This window comes from Podarcis erhardii (assembly GCF_964252035.2).
Source record: "Podarcis erhardii genome assembly, chromosome: 7".
Lineage (NCBI taxonomy): Eukaryota > Metazoa > Chordata > Lepidosauria > Squamata > Lacertidae > Podarcis > Podarcis erhardii.
Window position 1 is genome coordinate 81,883,686 of NC_138511.1, and position 17,134 is coordinate 81,900,819.

Here is a 17,134-nt window from a genome sequence, read left to right on the forward strand (position 1 = left end):
GGCTTTGTCACGCTGGCCACATGACCCGGAAGCTGTACGCCGGCTCCCTCAGCCAATAAAGCAAGATGAGCGCCGCAACCCCAGAGTCGGCCACGACTGGACCTAATGGTCAGGGGTCCCTTTACCTTTACCTTATCTCGGAAATAAACTGCCACAGGGACTGGATTAAATCGACCGGCAGGCCGGATTAGGCCACCGGAACGGACTTTGGACATGCATGACCTAAGTGCTCCAGCCGTCTCCCCTGGCATGCTAAGTTACAAACTGCCTTTCTGACTGAGCCAGCCCTGGTTATTCAGTCTCCCCTCTAAGCAACTGGCCAGGTTGGAGACCTGCTTAGCTTTAACAAATATACCTTAATAGCATCATGTGCCATCAGACCATTGTCTGGACCTTCTCCCCCACCCTCCTCCTCCTCTTATCTGCACTGTATCCTTTCCCTGTTCCTCCAGGCTATTCACAGAATGTTTTGAAGTTCTTTCCTCTTCCCCGGATTCACTCTTGCTCTTTGTTTTTGATCCTGTGCAAATTGCTGGCTGGCCTCCCCCCCCCCCTTGTTTTGGCCTATTCCAAAGTCTTAGGAGTCAGTGGCGTAGCGTGGGGGGTGCAGGGGGGCCGGCTGCACCGGGCGCAACATCTGGGGGTTAGGGTTAGGGGGCGCAAATCCATGGGTTAGGGGGCGCAAATCCACGGGTTAGGGGGCGCAAATTACTTGCCTTGCCCCGGGTGCTGACAACCCACGCTACGCCACTGTTAGGAGTTGTTGGATTCTGAGCCCTTTTTCCAGATTCTGTAAGGCAAAGGTGGTGGACTTAATTTTATTTATGTATTTACTAATTACATTTATCACCCACATCCCCCCCCCAAGGGAGCTCATGGTTCCCCCTCTCCCCATTTTATTCTCACAACAACACTGTGAGGTAGGTTAGGCTGAGAGACAATGGCTGGCCCATGGTTGTCCCAGTAATCCACGTTTTGGACCCTGTCTTCCGTAACTCTGGTTCTTGGATGCTGAAAGGCTCTTTTATTAAAAAAACACACTCTGGAACTCAGTATGGTTGTTCCTCATATTAATATTAATTAAATTTGCATACTGCCCTTCAGTAGCAGATCTCAGGGTGGTGCACAACTTAAAAATGCATCATAAAACGAGAAAAAAACACACACACAAACCAACTCCACAAAGCACATTTTAAAGCCCTTTTTTAAAAAACCCCGGTGAGATCACTAAAATTGGGGGAATGGAGTATACCTGAAGGAGCGTCTCCACCCCCATCGTTCTGCCTGGACACTGAGGTCCAGCGCCGAGGGCCTTCTGGCGGTTCCCTCATTGCGAGAAGCAAAGCTACAGGGAACCGGGCAGAGGGCCTTCTCAGTAGTGGTGCCCACCCTGTGGAACGCCCTCCCATTAGATGTCAAAGAGAACAACAACTACCTGACATTCAGAAGACATCTGAAGGCAGCCCTGTTCAGGGAAGTTTTTAATCTGTGATATTTTAGTGTATTTTTGGTTTCTATGGAAGCCGCCCAGAGTGGCTGGGGAAACCCAGCCAGATGGGCGGGGTACAAATAATAATAATAATTAATAATAATAATTATTATTATTATTCCTTACCAATTTATTTATATATTACATTTGTAGCCTGTCTTTCCTCCCAAGGGACCCCAGGGTCTGTCTGTCTGTCTGTCTGTCTGTCTATCTATCTATCTATCTATCTATCTATCACCTTTCTTTCTTTCTTTCTTTCTTTCTTTCTTTCTTTCTTTCTTTCTAAAAGAACTCTAGAGTCCCCCCCCCATAAAAGCCTGTCCCCCCACCCCTGCATGGATGGGGCTCCTCAGTACTCACTGAGTACTGAGCATAGTGTAATTTCACCACAAAATGTCCAGCCCTTCAAAATGTTTTAGGTATTGTAAAATCTCTGAAGTCGGGTGGAGCTCACAAGCAGGACTTCCAGTTGAGTGCCTCGCACGGCTCTTTCTAGACTTTCTCTATGACTAGGCAAAGTAGGGTAAAACCCAGTGTGCCACTCCCCATTCCCTACCCCCCCCCAAAAAAAACAAAGAGCAGGGCCTTCTCAGTGGTAGTGCCAGAATCATGGACTAATTTTGACCAGGTGCAGCCTTTGTATAGGCCTTTCATGGTCTTGGCCTTTCCCCTGTGGTGCTCTCGGGGCAGGACTTTGCCAAAGGACTTCATCCGGAAGAATGAGCTGTAAAAAGCAAGCAAAGCAGCACACAATACTATCTTTAAAACCCACAAAAGACTCTGAGGTCCAGAGCCTAAAATTATCTAACTGCTTCACTTCTCTCCAAATTTCTCCACACATATGTCTCAATGCAGTCCTGCCTATGAACTTTGGTCCTCAGTCTCAGATTCCTTACGTGACTCCCTTTCAGAACACCTGTATGATACCTACTGTCGTTCTTTCCCTTCCATACTCTCTCCTTGCAGCGCAACTTTTTCGAACCCTTGGCTAGCTCCTTAGAGCACAGTCTTATTATCCAATAAGAACGTAAGGATAGCCTGCTGGATTAGGGCAACGGCCCCTCTTGTTCAACATCCTGTTTTAAACTGGCCAACCCTATGTCTGTGGGAAACCCACAAGCAGAAGCCAAGCACAAGTAATAATAATAATAATAATAATAATAATAATAATAATAATTTATTTATACCCCGCCCATCTGGCTGGGTTTCCCCAGCCACTCTGGGCGGCTCACAACAGAATATTAAAAACACAATACAGCATTAAACATTAAAAACTTCCCTGAACAGGGCTGCCTTCAGATGTCTTCTAAAAGCCAGATAGTTGTTTATTTCCCTGACATCTGGTGGGAGGGCGTTCCACAGAGCGGGCGCCACTACCGAGAAGGCCCTCTGCCTGGTTCCCTGTAACCTCACTTCTCGCAGTGAGGGAACCGCCAGAAGGCCCTTGGCGCTGGACCTCAGTGTCCGGGCAGAACGATGAGGGTGGAGACCCTCCTTCAGGCATACAGGGCCAAGGCTGTTTAGGACTTTAAAGGTCAGCACCAACACTTTGAAGTGTGCTCAGAAACATACTCTTCCCTCCTGCAACTGGTATTCAGAAACATTATCGCCCCCAACCAACCATCGCCATCATAGCTAGTAGCCATTATGGCTTTATGCTCCATGAATTGGTCCAGTCCTCTTAAAAGTTACCCAAGTTGGTGGTCATCGCTGTCTCCAGTGGGAGTGAGTTCCCTAGTTTAACGTGTCCATGTCTACTTAAATCCCATTTCATTTAGTGGGGCTTTCTCCCTGGTAAGCAGGTTTAAGATTTCAGCCAGAGCCCTCATGTCTTATTAAACATAAGTAGAGTGGTACCTTGGTTTTTGAACATCTAAGAAGTCGAACGTTTAGGTTTTCAAAACCCAAAAACCAGGAAGTAACTCTTTTGGTTTCTGAATGCTTTTCAGAAGTTGAACGTGCCAAGTAGCTTCCATATTGAGTTTTCCATAAGTAAATGCATCAATTTTTGGACATTTTGGGAGTTGAACGGTCTTCAGAACGGATTACGTTCAAAAACCGAGGTACTACTGTACTGAAGTTTCATTTCTTTTATCCCTTAACTCTCCCTTCCATCTTCTTGTTGCCTTTCGGGACAGTGACCTGTTTTCTTGAGCACTCTAAAGTGCTCTGTACATTGACAGTACTGTAAAAATAAAATCATAGTGTGTGTTTCTAGGTTAAGACTTCTAAAAATGTTTTATTTATTCAGTGTCTAAGAATGGTTAACTCTGATATTATAGTCAAAGAGAGTTTGCTTTAGTTGTGTTTACTATTGTATTAGTTTTTATATAGGTTTTTAATATTTAAGGAGCTTTTAAGGAAAGGCTGTTATGTAATTTTATAAATAAGGTACCCTGTCTTGTACAGCATCTTTTACTTTCCTTTTTTTGGCACTTAAAATGATGAGCCCTGTTGTATCAGACTACTAAATCTACAATCCTATACACACTTAGTGGGAAGCAGGGCTGGACGATATATTGATATATCATTCAAAACTGGTTTGACCTCTATATTGTGAGGTTTCATAATTTTTCACCTGGTAATAGATAATGAATCATGATGTGTGTGTGCACGCTATGGAAAAATCACAAAGTGGGGGAAACCTTGAATTCAGCCAATGCCCCTACATAACTCCATCTTTATTTCAGACATTTTGATATATCATTATATCGCAAAGTTTAGCTGGTGATATATCGTGATGTTGCAAACCAAATATTGCCCGGCCCTAGAGGTGTAAGCCCTGAGATTTATGGATGAAGGGCAGTGTGCAGATTTTATTTTTGTTATTATCATTATTAAATGCAACAGGATTTAATTCTGAGTGAATAGGATTGGGCTGAGCATGCTCTTTACAACACTAGCCCACAAAAAGGGCATGGATGCAATCACCTTCCTCTGCAACCAGTATTGATAAGACACATTTCCTATGAAAGTGGAAATTCATTTTAGGTATCATGGCTGATAGCTGTTGATGGACCTCTCCTCTCTGGATTTGCCTGACCCGCTTTCAAAGTCATTTTAACCAGCAGCCATCACTGCTGAGTCTTGCAGCAGTAATTCCTCAAGTTAACAATTAGACCTACAATATAAAAAAGTGGGGGAAACAAATCCAATAGGTGCACACTGGCTAATTTTCAGCATGCAGTAATTTACATAGGTTCTACCTTGTAAATAAATAAATATAAATAAATATATCGTGTAAATAAATATAAATAAAATAAAATAAAGCCTAGCTTTTTTCGGCAGAAAATTAGGCTTCCAATAGGTCAGGAAAATTCCTTATATGTCCTGGTTTTTGGGTGTAAAAATGGCATCGGGGAATTTTGCTAAATTGGCAAAATGTCAGGGAACACCCAAATGTATGGCAGTGCAATAGGAAAAGCAGCTCAAAAAGCTTTAAAATCACTATTTTCGGGGTAGGTTTTCCCAAAAATCTCAACACTTTGGGTTCTTTGCCAAAAAAAAGCTTTACAATTTTGGTGTGTTTCTTAAAGATAATCTCAGCAATTTTGGTGGTTTCCAAAAAAAAAATCTCAACAATTTTGCGGGTGTCAGGAATTTTACTTTTTGAAATATGGCAACCCTAACAAAATCTTCCTGGCACTCCTGCTACTAAACATTTGTTATTACAGAAAGGGTGGGGGGAGGCTTGTAGATGCGTGCCTCAACTCCCTCCCAGACTCCCACCCACCCATCTTCCAATTGCCTCCCCCCTTAACTTCCCAAGCGCCCAACTTTCTATCCCACTCCGGCCCGCGGCTCCTCTCCGCGCGGCCCCTTTAACTTCCCCCTCTCTCCCCGAGCTCTGTGGGCGGAGCCGAGCCAGGCTGGGGCGGAGGGGCGGGCTCAGCGTGTCCATGGCGACGCGGCGGTGACGTGCGAGAGGGGGGCGTGGGCGTCCCGGCTCCATATGAGGCGGAGGGGGGGAAAGCGAGGGGGGCCAGAGCCCGAGTCCAACCCGGCGGCTGCAGCGCGAGGAGCCATGAAGACCCCGGCGGACGCAGGTGGGGACCGCGGGAAGGTCCCAAGCTTGGGTGGGGAGATGGGGGTCCCCCGGTGGGGGAGGAGTAAAAGGGGGGGGTGTCGTCTAGGGAGGGGGGGGGTCGGCCGCGGCACGTGGGCTTGGAAAGTTGGAAAGATGCGGGGAAGTTTTCCCAGCAAAACGACCCCGGGAGAGTTCGGACTTTGGGGGTCCCGGAGGGGTAAAGGGGTGCTTGTGCGTTATCTGCGCGAGAGAGATTCCTGGGTGAACCGGGAGGGACGGATCCTGCTCCGGGGGAGGGGAAGGAGGAAGGGGAGACGTTTCTATGCAATCCTGCAAGGAGAGGCAGGGATCCACCGGGGAGCGAGGGAGGGAGTCGAGGCAAGATCCGCAGCGGGCTCCGGCTCCGGTGCTTGGAGTGAAGCTGCAATGGAGGTTCCTGCAGGGAAGGGAATGGTGTGCAAGCAAGTTTTTTTTTTTTCCTCCCCTTCCCGCCCCCTCCTCCTCCTCCTCCCCCTCCCGGAGTCCATCTCTGGCAGCTAATGGAGGCTACTTAACTCTTGTTTCCTGTCCATCGAGCCTCTCGGGGGAGATCCTTTCGCAGGGAGGCGGGCGAGGAGCGGGAGGCAGCCCACCCCTCTCTTCTCCGGGCTCCGCCGGAGTTTGCGAGCAGGAGCGGCGCAGGGACCTGTTGCGTTTCCCTGCCCGGCTCCGTTTCGCGCGTGGCGGTGCCCGCTTGGCCTCGGGACGGAGCGCTCTGGCCGGGAGTTTCCGCTGCTGTCCTGGAATGGAGGGGGTGGGGGGCGTGAGCGGAGTTATGGGGGCGACTTTGGGGCGGTGGGGGGGGGTCGGGGGCGCCCTGGGTGCTTCTCTCCCGCCCCCCTCCGACCCGCTTGTTCTGCAGTGGGTGCTCCTGGCAGAGTGAGGGGGCAGGGAAATGAATGGGGGGGGGGTGACTGAGGCTGTGTGGGCCCTGATTTGTGGGGGTGGAATCTGCGTGTGTGGCAATTGTGGAGGCCTCGGGCTATGTGTGTTTCTCTCCCTTTTTTCCGCTCTCTACTTCCCACCCCCAACCGTCCCACTGCCGTGGGGTTGTGGGAGTTTTTGAAACCGGATTAGCTTCGGTTTCGGATAGACTGAATCCCGGTGGGTTTTCTTTGGGGGGCTGTGGGGTGGGGTGGGGAGATGTTGGAGAGACGTTACTCAACGCCACGTTGCCGAAACCGGATTAGACATCCATAGCCGAATTGGGGGGGGGGGCGATGTTTGCGTTCGCTTTGGGGAAAGGGGTCACTTCGGATCTGGGGAAGTGGCCTCCCGTCCCATTGTCACCTTGGAAGCGATTAAAAGTGATAACACGGTAAAAAGACAAACGAGGCATGTGATTTCCTTTTCCCTGGTTACGGTGTGTGTGTTATATTCCCCCGCAAAAAAAATTAAAAAAAATCAAATCTGGAGAATATTGTTGGCAAGTGGAAACGGTTCACGGCGCATCGCGGCGTGTGTGTATGTAAATACGGAGCGAGGGGAGCCCGTGAAACGGAGAAAAAGTTGCAAAGCGTTCCGAACTGGAAATTCTGCGTTCGAAAAAGGAACTTTTGTTTCCGACAAACAACGTGGTGTTAAGGTGGCCTGGCGGGGATGGTCAGTGGCAGCGCGGCGGTGTGGTGGGTGGCCTTGTAAGTTGTGCATTAGTTGGTTTGGGGGTGGGGTGGGGGTCTCATGCCTCCTTTATCACCCTCCCCACCACCTCAAACATAAGCAAGCCAGGTACATGGCGGGCGGGGCCCTCTTTTACACCAGCTGGCAAACGCTACCTTAAATGTAGCTTGTCTTCTTGTAGCGGTTTTGGGGGGGGGAGGTTAATCTCCAACCTCAAATTCTGGACTTTAACCTCTTTATAAGGAAGGGGGTGTCTGTAGAAGAATGCCCTCCCCTCCCCGCTTCTCGAAATAAAAACATAAAAAAACCAAGATTCAAAATCCGGCCTGAGTTCAATTCACTGGATTGGCGAGGGGGGGGGGAGGAATTGCTTGCCCACCTTTAAACGGGGTACACTTGTGTGTGGGAGTGTTGCCGGATCACTTTTACTAAGCTGGGCTCTTGCGGGGGGGGGGGGGTTGCCGTCTTAAAAATGGCCTTGCAGCGGTTTCCGTTTGAGGGCAAGTGGTTGGTGGACTTTGCTCCTTGAAAGGAGTTTGCGCGGGGGGGGGGGAGGCGGATACGAAATAAAGCTGAGGTTGCATTAGGAGGTGGAGAAACAATTTGTTTGAAAGGGGCTTAAAAAAATCTTTTTGCATTGTGTGTGTGTGTGGACAGACACGAGTTCCTTTAAATTTTATTTTTATTTTTATTTGGCAGAGGCTCTGGGGAGGGGTCAGATTCTTTCCTCTGTTCTCTTCTCTCTCACCCCCCCTCTCCTTCCTCTCTCTCACTCTCTGGTTTTGTTCAGAGCTTCCACCCCATCCCCCCCTGGCGCCACCCTCCCCCCTCCCTTCCGAGCCCGATTGTCTGTCTCCTGGAATCTTGTGTGTCTTTTTTTTTTTGAAGTGCTTCTGTTCGGACTTGTCTTTCCCTCACACCTCCTCTTTTGCAGTAATCGAGGCCACTGAAAACTCTTCTCTCCCCCCCCCTTCCCCTTAAACTCTGGGAAAGTTCTTTTCTTTGGGCGTCTGTTTAAAAAAAGAAGAAAAAAAAGAAACCCTAATAATAATTCCTGGGCCTCGCCCAAGCCGCTAGGAAAATAAAATCTTGCAGCGTTAACCCCCATGTTGGAATCTTTTCTCACACACACACAGCGAAGGCAGATCCCAGATCTGAAAGCATTCAGATCCCAGTTGCAAGGCGCTTAGTTTTTCCACCGTCTGAAAAACGCTTAAAAAAAAAAAACACCCCATCAACTTTGTTTTTGGCGCGGGAGTGGGGGGGGGAGGAAAGAGGTGTCTGGCTTCGTCTTTATTGCCACCCCTCGCTGGCATGCTTCATGCAGACGGCCTCTGATGTGGCTTCTACTAGCTGAGCGTGGGCCCCCCTCCCTCCTCCCCCCTCACCCCGCTTGCTTTGCTGAAAGCCAGAGAATGGTAGACTTGTGCATGTGGCTTTAAGAAAGCTGTTAGTATTGGGGAGTGATGTAATATTAAGGGTCCCCCCCCGCTTCTGAAGCCGGGATTGAATTCCAGCCCTTTTAGCTTCTGGCTCCGGGGATTAGTCACAGGGGTGGTGTGGTTTGGAGTGTGTAAAAGGGGGGGGGGTGTGATTTAAAGAGATATCAACTTAATTTCCAGTTTTCTTCTCGTCTCCCTCCCCCCCTCCCACTTTTTCTTCTTCTTTGCTGTCTTCCAGGAAATCCCTGAGCAAATAACCATAGAGCCCCTTCTTCAAAACAGACCATAGTTCCTTGGAGGGGAGGGGAGGGAGGAGGGTCTCTGTGTGGCTAGCCTTGAGTTAGTCAACCAGACAAAAGGAGGTAAAGTGTTTTTAAGATGGAGTCCCCTTTCAGCTGAGCTTTGAAATAAAACACACACACACACACACACACACACAAAAACACGAACTCTGGCAAGCAGGAGCAGTTTCACCCCCCCCCATACACACACTTTCTCTCTCTCTCTTAGGAAGCAGTGGAAAATAGGAAGGGGGGCGTGGAGGGCTTGGCTTGGCCAGAGGAGCCTTAAGCCAAGCCTGGGGTTGCGAACACTGTGTGCATTGTGTGTACGTTTTTCGTGCGCCTTGCTGCTCTCTCGCTGTCAGGGAAAAGACCCCTAATTGCCTTCAGTTCCCCCATCTGGGGCATGTGCATGGGTCAAAGGTGTTCTCCCCCTGCCTGCCTGCCCTCTCTGGGACAGAGCTGTGGCTCCGGACTGCCCTCCTGCCACGCATGGGTTTGTGTGGCATGGCTGGTAGCCCTCACTCCCTGCCTTGGAGCCCTGCAGAGATTGGGAAATGGGGTGGGCTTCATTTGATGAGAGAGATCTCTTGCCAGTGGGGCATCTGGGACCCATAAAAGACTGGGAGAGGTGGCTGGAAAGGGTTCGGCGGTGATGACAAACACTCTCTCGCTCTCTCTCCCTCCTTAGTATGGCTTGGGTGGGTGGCAACAGACCTGCCACGAGCTCTGTGGTAGGGACGGCTGGTGTCTCGTCTTCCCCCACCCAGCCAGCCAGTCCCTTGGCACAGGCCTGCCTCTGGTTCGTGCCAGAGCTGGGGGCACTGCCAGCCAACAGACGGTGGTTTTTGCCGCCAACCTCCCCGTGGGTTGGCAAAGGAGGTGGCTGAGTTGGTGGAGACATGGCGGCAACAGCCATGGGCGCAGGGTGGGTGGCAGCAGAGGACTTGTTGAAACGGTCTTGTGCCTCTTCCACTTTGGAATAATGGCGGGGAGGGGGGAGAAAACCCTCTTGGCTGTGGCGTGTTGTGGTAGGACTTGGAAGGCAAGGATAATAGGGTGGGTGTGATCCTGGGTTCCTCGGTTTGGGTGCAAATGGGACTTTTGTGAATAAAGAAGGAAGTGTGTGTCTGCATAACTACTTCTTTATTTTAGTAGAGGAGATAGCAACCTAAACCCTTTCCCTGGAAGATTAAATCTCTGCAGCCTGATCATTGAGAGGGAGCTTCTGGGTGGGTGTAAAATGATAAGAGGATTGTGTCTTTGAGCAGTGGGGCAATGCAACAAGCACCATCCTCCTTTCTCCCTTCTTCTCTCTCTCTCTCCCTTTTCTCCCGGCCATAGGAACAGGAATGTGCCTGGTGCGTTCCTGGGAGGGTGTTAGTTGGTGAGAATCTAAACAGCAGGACAGGGTCTGCAGGATAGGCAACTGGAGGGGAGGGGGGGGGGGTCGGAAGAGCTTGCCCTTTTAACCGGCTGTCAGCTCTGCCAGGCTCTTCCTCTTCCTCCCCTTCTCCTGCCATAGGATCTTCCAGTTGGCTTGCCCCCATAGCAGGCACCCCACAGAGGAGAGCAAAGTTTTGCAAGAGGCCTTGCCTCTTTAGCTGACAGGACTCTATACCCCCTTCCCTCCAACCGCCCTGATCAAAATGATTGCACCAGCTTGGAGGTCAAGTCCAACTGCAGGATTGCCCTGCAGAGAAGAGAAGAGCGGGGTGGACCAGGAAGCCAAATTTCCTCTCCTCCCCAACCACCACCGCTCACCTGAGGCCTGATGTACACAGGTGAGTTGGTTCCAGCGTGCAATATCATTGGAACACACACCATTCTTTGTGCATCATTTAGCACACCAGCAGGGCCCTGCAGGGGCGTCTGGGATCCCAGCTTACATTGGATGGAGGTTTACAGTCCATTTGGAAGGCCACATGTTCCCTATCCCAGACTTTTTACTTTAGGGGCTGTGCAAATGTTCGCTAGCATCACTGAGGGCCAGCCTGCATCTCGCAGCATCAGGTGCATGAGCTTGCAGTTGGGTACCACTCTACACATACACAATTTTTGTCTTGACAACATGAACACTGCCATTTTTCTATTTCTTTTTTTAAAAGGGTGTGGAGGTATAGCCCTCTCCCACAGATAAGGCCTTCTGCAGACACACAGGCTATCCTGGTACACGAGGTTTCTGCTTCTTTTAATGTGTGGTGTCCATGTCTGGAAAAGCAATCCTATGCAAAGACATTTCGGGGGAAGTTTGCATTGCTGGGAGAAATGCCCTGATTGTCATAATCATGTGAAGGGCCCCCACCCGCCTTAAACTCCACGACAGAGGGGAGGGGGTTGCTCCTCCGGCTCTGTTACACCCCGGGAGGACTCCGCTGGTGGGGGTGGCGGGGGGGGGAGTGTATCTGGTAGCACCAGCCGGAGAACAGTAGCCCATTCAGCACACTGTGTTTAGTTCTCTGCAGGCGGCTGATGTCACGGCCTTCCCCCCCCCTTTTTCCTCCACCGCCTTCCTAATTAGTGAGAACAGGACTGTGTGTGTGTAAGAGAGAGTTGGGGCTGACTCACATGCTGCAGCCGGGGGAGGCGAGGGGAGCAGGGCTGGTTTGTTTCTTCCCCGGCCCCCTCTTTTTCTCTCGCCCCCCCCCCTTCCACCCTCTTCAAACTCACAGGAACTTTCCACTGCTGGTGGAAAACAATTGGGGGGCCTGGATGGGATGCGAAACCAGGAGTCAAGCGGGGCATATAGGGGAACCTAAGATGTACCTGGAAATGGCTTCTCCCCCCCCCCTTCCACCAGCCCCAAACAGGTGCTACTGAGCTTGATGCTTCACAATGCCCTCCTTTTGTGAAGAAGAGGGAGCAACTTGCTCCAAACTTTCTCCTCTCCCCCCCCCAAATGTGGCTGATATTGGGGAGAAGGGACCCCGCTGCTTTTCGAACCAAGAGTCTTGCATGGGCACCTGCTGTATCTGAAGCTGCTTTTGCGCCGGGCATCGGGGTGGGGGGTTGTTGTGCCTCCCCATGCCGCCAGTGCGTAGTTGTGGGGTGCCTGTGGCTGCCTCTCCTTGGGGTGCTGCCCAGTTCACGCTGTGCCTTTTCTCCCTTCCTCCCCGTTTATTTTTAGCCTCTTGTCTCCCTTGCTGTTGCCTGTTGCTTGGAGACTGGTACTTTGTGGGGGGGGGGAGCGGGGTGGTTTCTGTTTGTAAAAGGCCCTTGTGGTGCCAGGGAGCAAGGCAGCGAGGAAGATGCTCAGCTGAAATTGTGGTTCGGGGGGGGGCACTGCACAACTCTGCTTCCCCATCCCTGCCTGGACCGCACTTTAGCCCTGCCCTTTTGCCTGTTGGAGAATTCATGGGTGCTGGGGCTGTTGGGACACACACACAACACGGAATAGCTTTGGAGCGCCCCCCCCCCAAGGCATGCATCTATGGGACCCACCTCTAGCCCTCCCACCCCCCCTCTCCTCTCCGGATGACATCACCACCCTAATGGCTTGGTCTGTGCGCCGAGATGCCCTTGAGCCGGCGCCCGCCCGCGTCCCCAGCCTCCATTACAGGGCCCTGAATTATTGATGGGCTCAGAGCGCCTGGGGTTTGGGAAATGGGAAACCACAGTGCCCCCCTCCTCCCCCCCCCCCGGCAAAGCTCAGACACCCCCCTCCCCCAAGGCATTGGGCATAGGCTCAGCAATTTCAAGCCAAGGAGATCATGATGGGTTTGGTGGGGGGGGCGGAGTTCAACTGCTTTCTCTGTGTGTATTTGGTGTGCCAGCCATGCCCTACTGACCCATACACAAGAGAGTGGCATTGCCCTTGGGCTGAGGCTGCTGGACCCAGGACCTGGGAGACCCGGATTCAAATCCCCCACCCAGTCTGTTCGCTGTAACTCTGCCTGAGCTACTTCACAGGGCTGTTGGGAGGGTTTACATACAACCCTGTGAGCCTTGTTGACGAAAGATGGGATGTAAATAAGTTTTAAACCAAACGGTGGGTTCGTGTGGCACTGGGTTTGTGAGGCGCGCCGAGGCTGGAGCGTGTCCAAACTGGAAGGACCCCCAGGATCCTTTAGGGAGAGCTCCCCCCCCAAAATCGCTTTAACTTGTGGGTGATGGGTGCACCCCTTCTGTTCCTCGGGCCTAGTGGGAGGCCCCATTCCCTGCAGGGCCAGCATGGAAACAGCCCTATTGTTTTCCCTTCCGACTTCCTGTTTATGAGAGAGCAGCTAAAATTTGGTGAGGTGGGTGGGAACAGACGTGTTATCCCCCCCCCCCCATCCCAGGATGTGTCAGAAACAAGTCTGTGGGGTGTTTGGGGACCTTTGCCTGCATCCCACCCTCCTCAAAAAAGTTTTGACCCTTGGTGCTGCCAACACAGGCCTACTACGCACGGGGTAGTCTTAGGCCTTGGGTGTGCTTCTGACGTCCTCTTGTGTTTTCCAGGCGCGCCCCCCCCCCCTTGCAGCAGCAGCCCCACAGCCACCCCCCTCCCCAGGAATGCTCTGGGGCTGGGCTAGGCTGCTGCCTCGTGGCTGGAAAAAAGGGCCCCTTGTCTGGGAGCTGCTGACCTCAGCCACTAACCATCCCCCCCTTGCCCAGTGAGAACATGGCACAAAGAGCCTTCCTTCCCCCCTTTCTCCTCCCCCCCCTTTAAACATGTTGATGCTTCCCTCTCTCTCTGTGCCATAATGGGGCTGATTCTTCCCAGAGTTGCTGAGCTGCACCCCTTAGGTTTCCTCACACCCCCCCCCCTTTGCTCAGTGTGTGTTTTGCTCTCGGGGTGGAGATTGTTGTACAGGTATGGGTCCCCGGGGCAGGACTCTGTAAGTTTGCTGATGGAGGCCGCCAGCTCTGGCTTCTTCACGCCCCCCTCCTCCCTCCCAGGTAGAGGGAGGCTTAACATCAAGAGGCAAGCCTGGGCTGTTCCTCCCTCCCACCCACGCTTGGAGGAGGATCTGGTTGGGACCCAGCCTGGAAGTCGCAAGGCGGCTTGGCCGGCCTCCCAGCCTCCTGGCTGCACAAGAGGAGAGGCGGCTGCCGCCGGTTTCCTGTTTTTCCCCTCCCTGTGTGTGTGCTGGGGGGGGTGGCAGGGAGGGGAGAGAAATCCATGCGCCTTGTAGTTTCATCCTGCGGGGAGATGGGCCGACGGAGTCCTCAACTTCCAGCCCTCCCTTGGCTGTAACCACTGTGCCCTACTGCCAGCACTTAACGATGGGATGCGGGAAGCGGATCAGAGTATGGGAAATGGCAGTACCTTTGTTCCAAGTCTCCCCCTCCTCCTTTTTTTTTAACAGGAAAATTATTTGCTTCTCTCTCTCTCCCCCCCCCCCCCCCCGCAACCTGGCTGCTGCCTCCTCCATCCCGAGCTGGCTAACTCTACTTTTCTCATTGCCAGGGTTCGCCTTCCCAGACTGGGCCTACAAGCCAGAGTCGAGCCCCGGCTCGCGCCAAATCCAGCTGTGGCATTTCATCCTGGAGCTTCTGCGCAAAGAGGAATATCATGATGTCATCGCCTGGCAGGGGGACTACGGCGAGTTTGTCATCAAGGACCCGGACGAGGTGGCTCGCCTCTGGGGGGTGCGGAAGTGCAAGCCCCAGATGAACTACGACAAGCTGAGCCGGGCCCTGAGGTGAGTCTGAGGGGTGGGAGCTGGCAGAAAAGGGAAACCCCCGAGAGTCTGCTTCCCTTGTCCCTGCCCTCCTGGGCTGTTCGAACATGGCTGTGTTTTCCATGCCTGTGCAACTGCTGTGTAAACCCTGGGAACCAATATATGGAGTGGAAACCTGTATCCTGAGACTGCAGCCTTTTTTATTTTCAAAACATTGCATGGTGTTAGTCCTTAACGGCTCCAGAAACAGCTTGGCAGCACCTGGTGAAATCCAGAAACAGGGATGAGTGAACAGAGGGGGAGACTCCAGAGTTCATTGCCTGCCTCCCACTTCGTTTGTGAACACTCTTCTCTGCTTAATCCTTTCCCCCTGTCTGACCACACACACAGATACACTATTTTCTGAATCTTCAGAGCAGAATGAATTGTGGAAGCCGTCAAATGTTGCCTACTTCATTCTGAGTTTATATTTTGCTTTTGTTGGTGCATAATACATAATTTTTAAGAAATCATATAACTGTAGGGTTGGAAAAGGGACCATGAGGGTCATTTAGCCCAACTCCCTGCAGTGCAGGAATCTCTCATTCATCTTGGGGCACAAACGCATGACCCTAGTGCTAATCACGCAAGCTCCCAGTTCTCTGCTTTGTTTTGTTCCGCTCATCTTCGCAAAAGAGGCTCGCCTCAAAATGTGTGGCATGCATGTGAAACCGCACCAGCCCATTGTGACTGGCCATAGTACTGCTTTTGGAACGGTGCCTCACAACGGTCCTGTGAGGTAGGCTTCTCTTCCTCCTCCTTGAGAGACGGGTCATCCCATCACCCCAAATCCACAGGTTCAGGTTTGCACTGGTTCTGTGTATCTAAATGGAAGACCTCTGGCTTTGTAATGCAGCTTTGGGGAACCTTTGGCCCTCCAGATTTTGCTGAGCCCCAATGCTTGTCACCCCCTGGCCGTTGACTGTGCTTGCTATGGCTGATGGGAATTGTAGTTCAGGAACATCTGGCAGGCCAAAGCTTCCCCATGCCCGATAACAGTGATTTCCATATAGTCCTGCCGGGAAGTTCCATCACTTTTGAAAGGGATGGCTGCAGAGCAGAGGGTGCTGGATTCAGTCTGATTCGGAAGCAGGTGGTGAGGAAAGACCTCTGCTGGAGAACAGCTGCCGTTCAGAGCAGGTTGTGCTGGGCAAGATGGCCAAAGTCCAACATGGCACAAGGGCAGCTCTTTGGGTTTCATCAGGCCATTTTGGAGTCTATACAGAGTTTGTAGCCGGAAAGGCACATTCACACCATATACAGTGGTACCTCGGGTTGCATACGTCAGGTTACATAGGCTTCAGGTTACAGACTCTTCTAACCCAGAAATAGTACCTTGGATTAAGAACCTTGCTTCAGGATGAAAACAGAAATTGTGCTCCGGCGGTGCAGCAGCAGTGGGAAGGCCCCATTAGCTAAAGTGGTGCTTCAGGTTAAGAACAGATCTCCAGAACGAATTAAGTACTTAACCCGAGGTACCACTGTATTTAAAACTATGATACCACTTCCTGCAAAGAATTCTGGGAGGTGTAGTTGGTTAAGGATGCTGAGAGTGGCCAGGATACTCTCTGTTCCCCTCCCAGTACTACAATTCCCAGAGTTCCCTGTGAAGAGAGATTGACTGATAAAGCATTCTTGAATTGTAGCAGCGTAGCTGTGTGTGTGTTTGCGCGCATGCACGTGTATGTGGTGGGGGAGGTTGATAAATCACTGTCTCCCCACCTCCGGTACCCACCTATGCAATGGGGAACATAACCTCACAGCAGGAAATAATATGTGCATGCTTGTGGGAGCTGATAACTCCAAAGAAACAAATAGAACAGAGGTTTCACTCTTGAGCTGGCAGCAAGTAAGGGGCTTAAATCTGTTTCCGCCTCCTGTGAGATGGTGAAAATGAATGTTCTCTAGCCATCACCTGGAGGAGATGGGTAACCCAGGCATCCAAGCAAGTGATAAATTTCTTGTTCCACCATGAGGTCTAGAAACTTTTCTGTTGTTAACAGGTTGTGCTTAATAGGTGCCCAGGCTGCAAAAAAACCTCAAATCTGCTCTGAGTGTGGAGGAACCACAGAACCGCCCACCAAGCATTCAGAGTCGGAAGAGTTTCTGTAGTGGGTGTTCAACGGGGCTTGTGAGTCACTGACCTTCCTCTTCTCCTCCTGCGCCTTGTCCTCCTTCAGGTACTACTACAACAAGCGGATCCTACACAAGACCAAGGGCAAACGTTTCACCTACAAGTTCAACTTCAACAAGTTGGTGCTGGTCAACTATCCATTCATTGACATGGGCATGGCAGGTGAGTTGGGGGGGGGCAAAGAAACCAAAAGTTTAAACCAGGTGTGGGGAGCCTTTGGCCTTCCAGATGTTGTTGAGCTACAGCTCCCATCAGCCCCAGCCATCGGGAGTCCATGGGCCAAGGATAATGTTGAGAGTTGTAGTTTGGCACCATCTGGAGGGCCCAAAGGTTCCTTTCACCTGGCTCGAGCGAAGGATTTCATTAGAGGAATGCGCATGTCAACTTGCAGAAGTGGTGAAAGTGATGTGGGGTTGTTGTTTTTTTGCAAAGATGGGGGGTGCCGACTTGGTGTACG

General features: G+C 51.4%; 1 protein-coding gene across 3 annotated transcripts in view; it reads left to right on the forward strand.

Moving 5' to 3' along the window:
• ERF (ETS2 repressor factor) overlaps positions 1 to 17,134 on the forward strand; it is a 40,132-nt gene that overhangs the window by 19,075 nt on the left and 3,923 nt on the right. The window contains exons 1-3 of one of the 3 annotated variants that reach the window (XM_081869118.1): positions 5,412 to 5,535; positions 14,291 to 14,525; positions 16,724 to 16,839. In XM_081869118.1, coding sequence (XP_081725244.1) covers positions 5,442 to 5,535; positions 14,291 to 14,525; positions 16,724 to 16,839 — 445 coding nt within the window. In that variant the 5' untranslated portion in view covers positions 5,412 to 5,441. Of the gene's footprint in view, positions 1 to 5,411; positions 5,536 to 13,877; positions 14,131 to 14,290; positions 14,526 to 16,723; positions 16,840 to 17,134 lie in introns of those variants that run through there. The other 2 variants (XM_081869120.1, XM_081869119.1) reach the window with 2 other exon arrangements.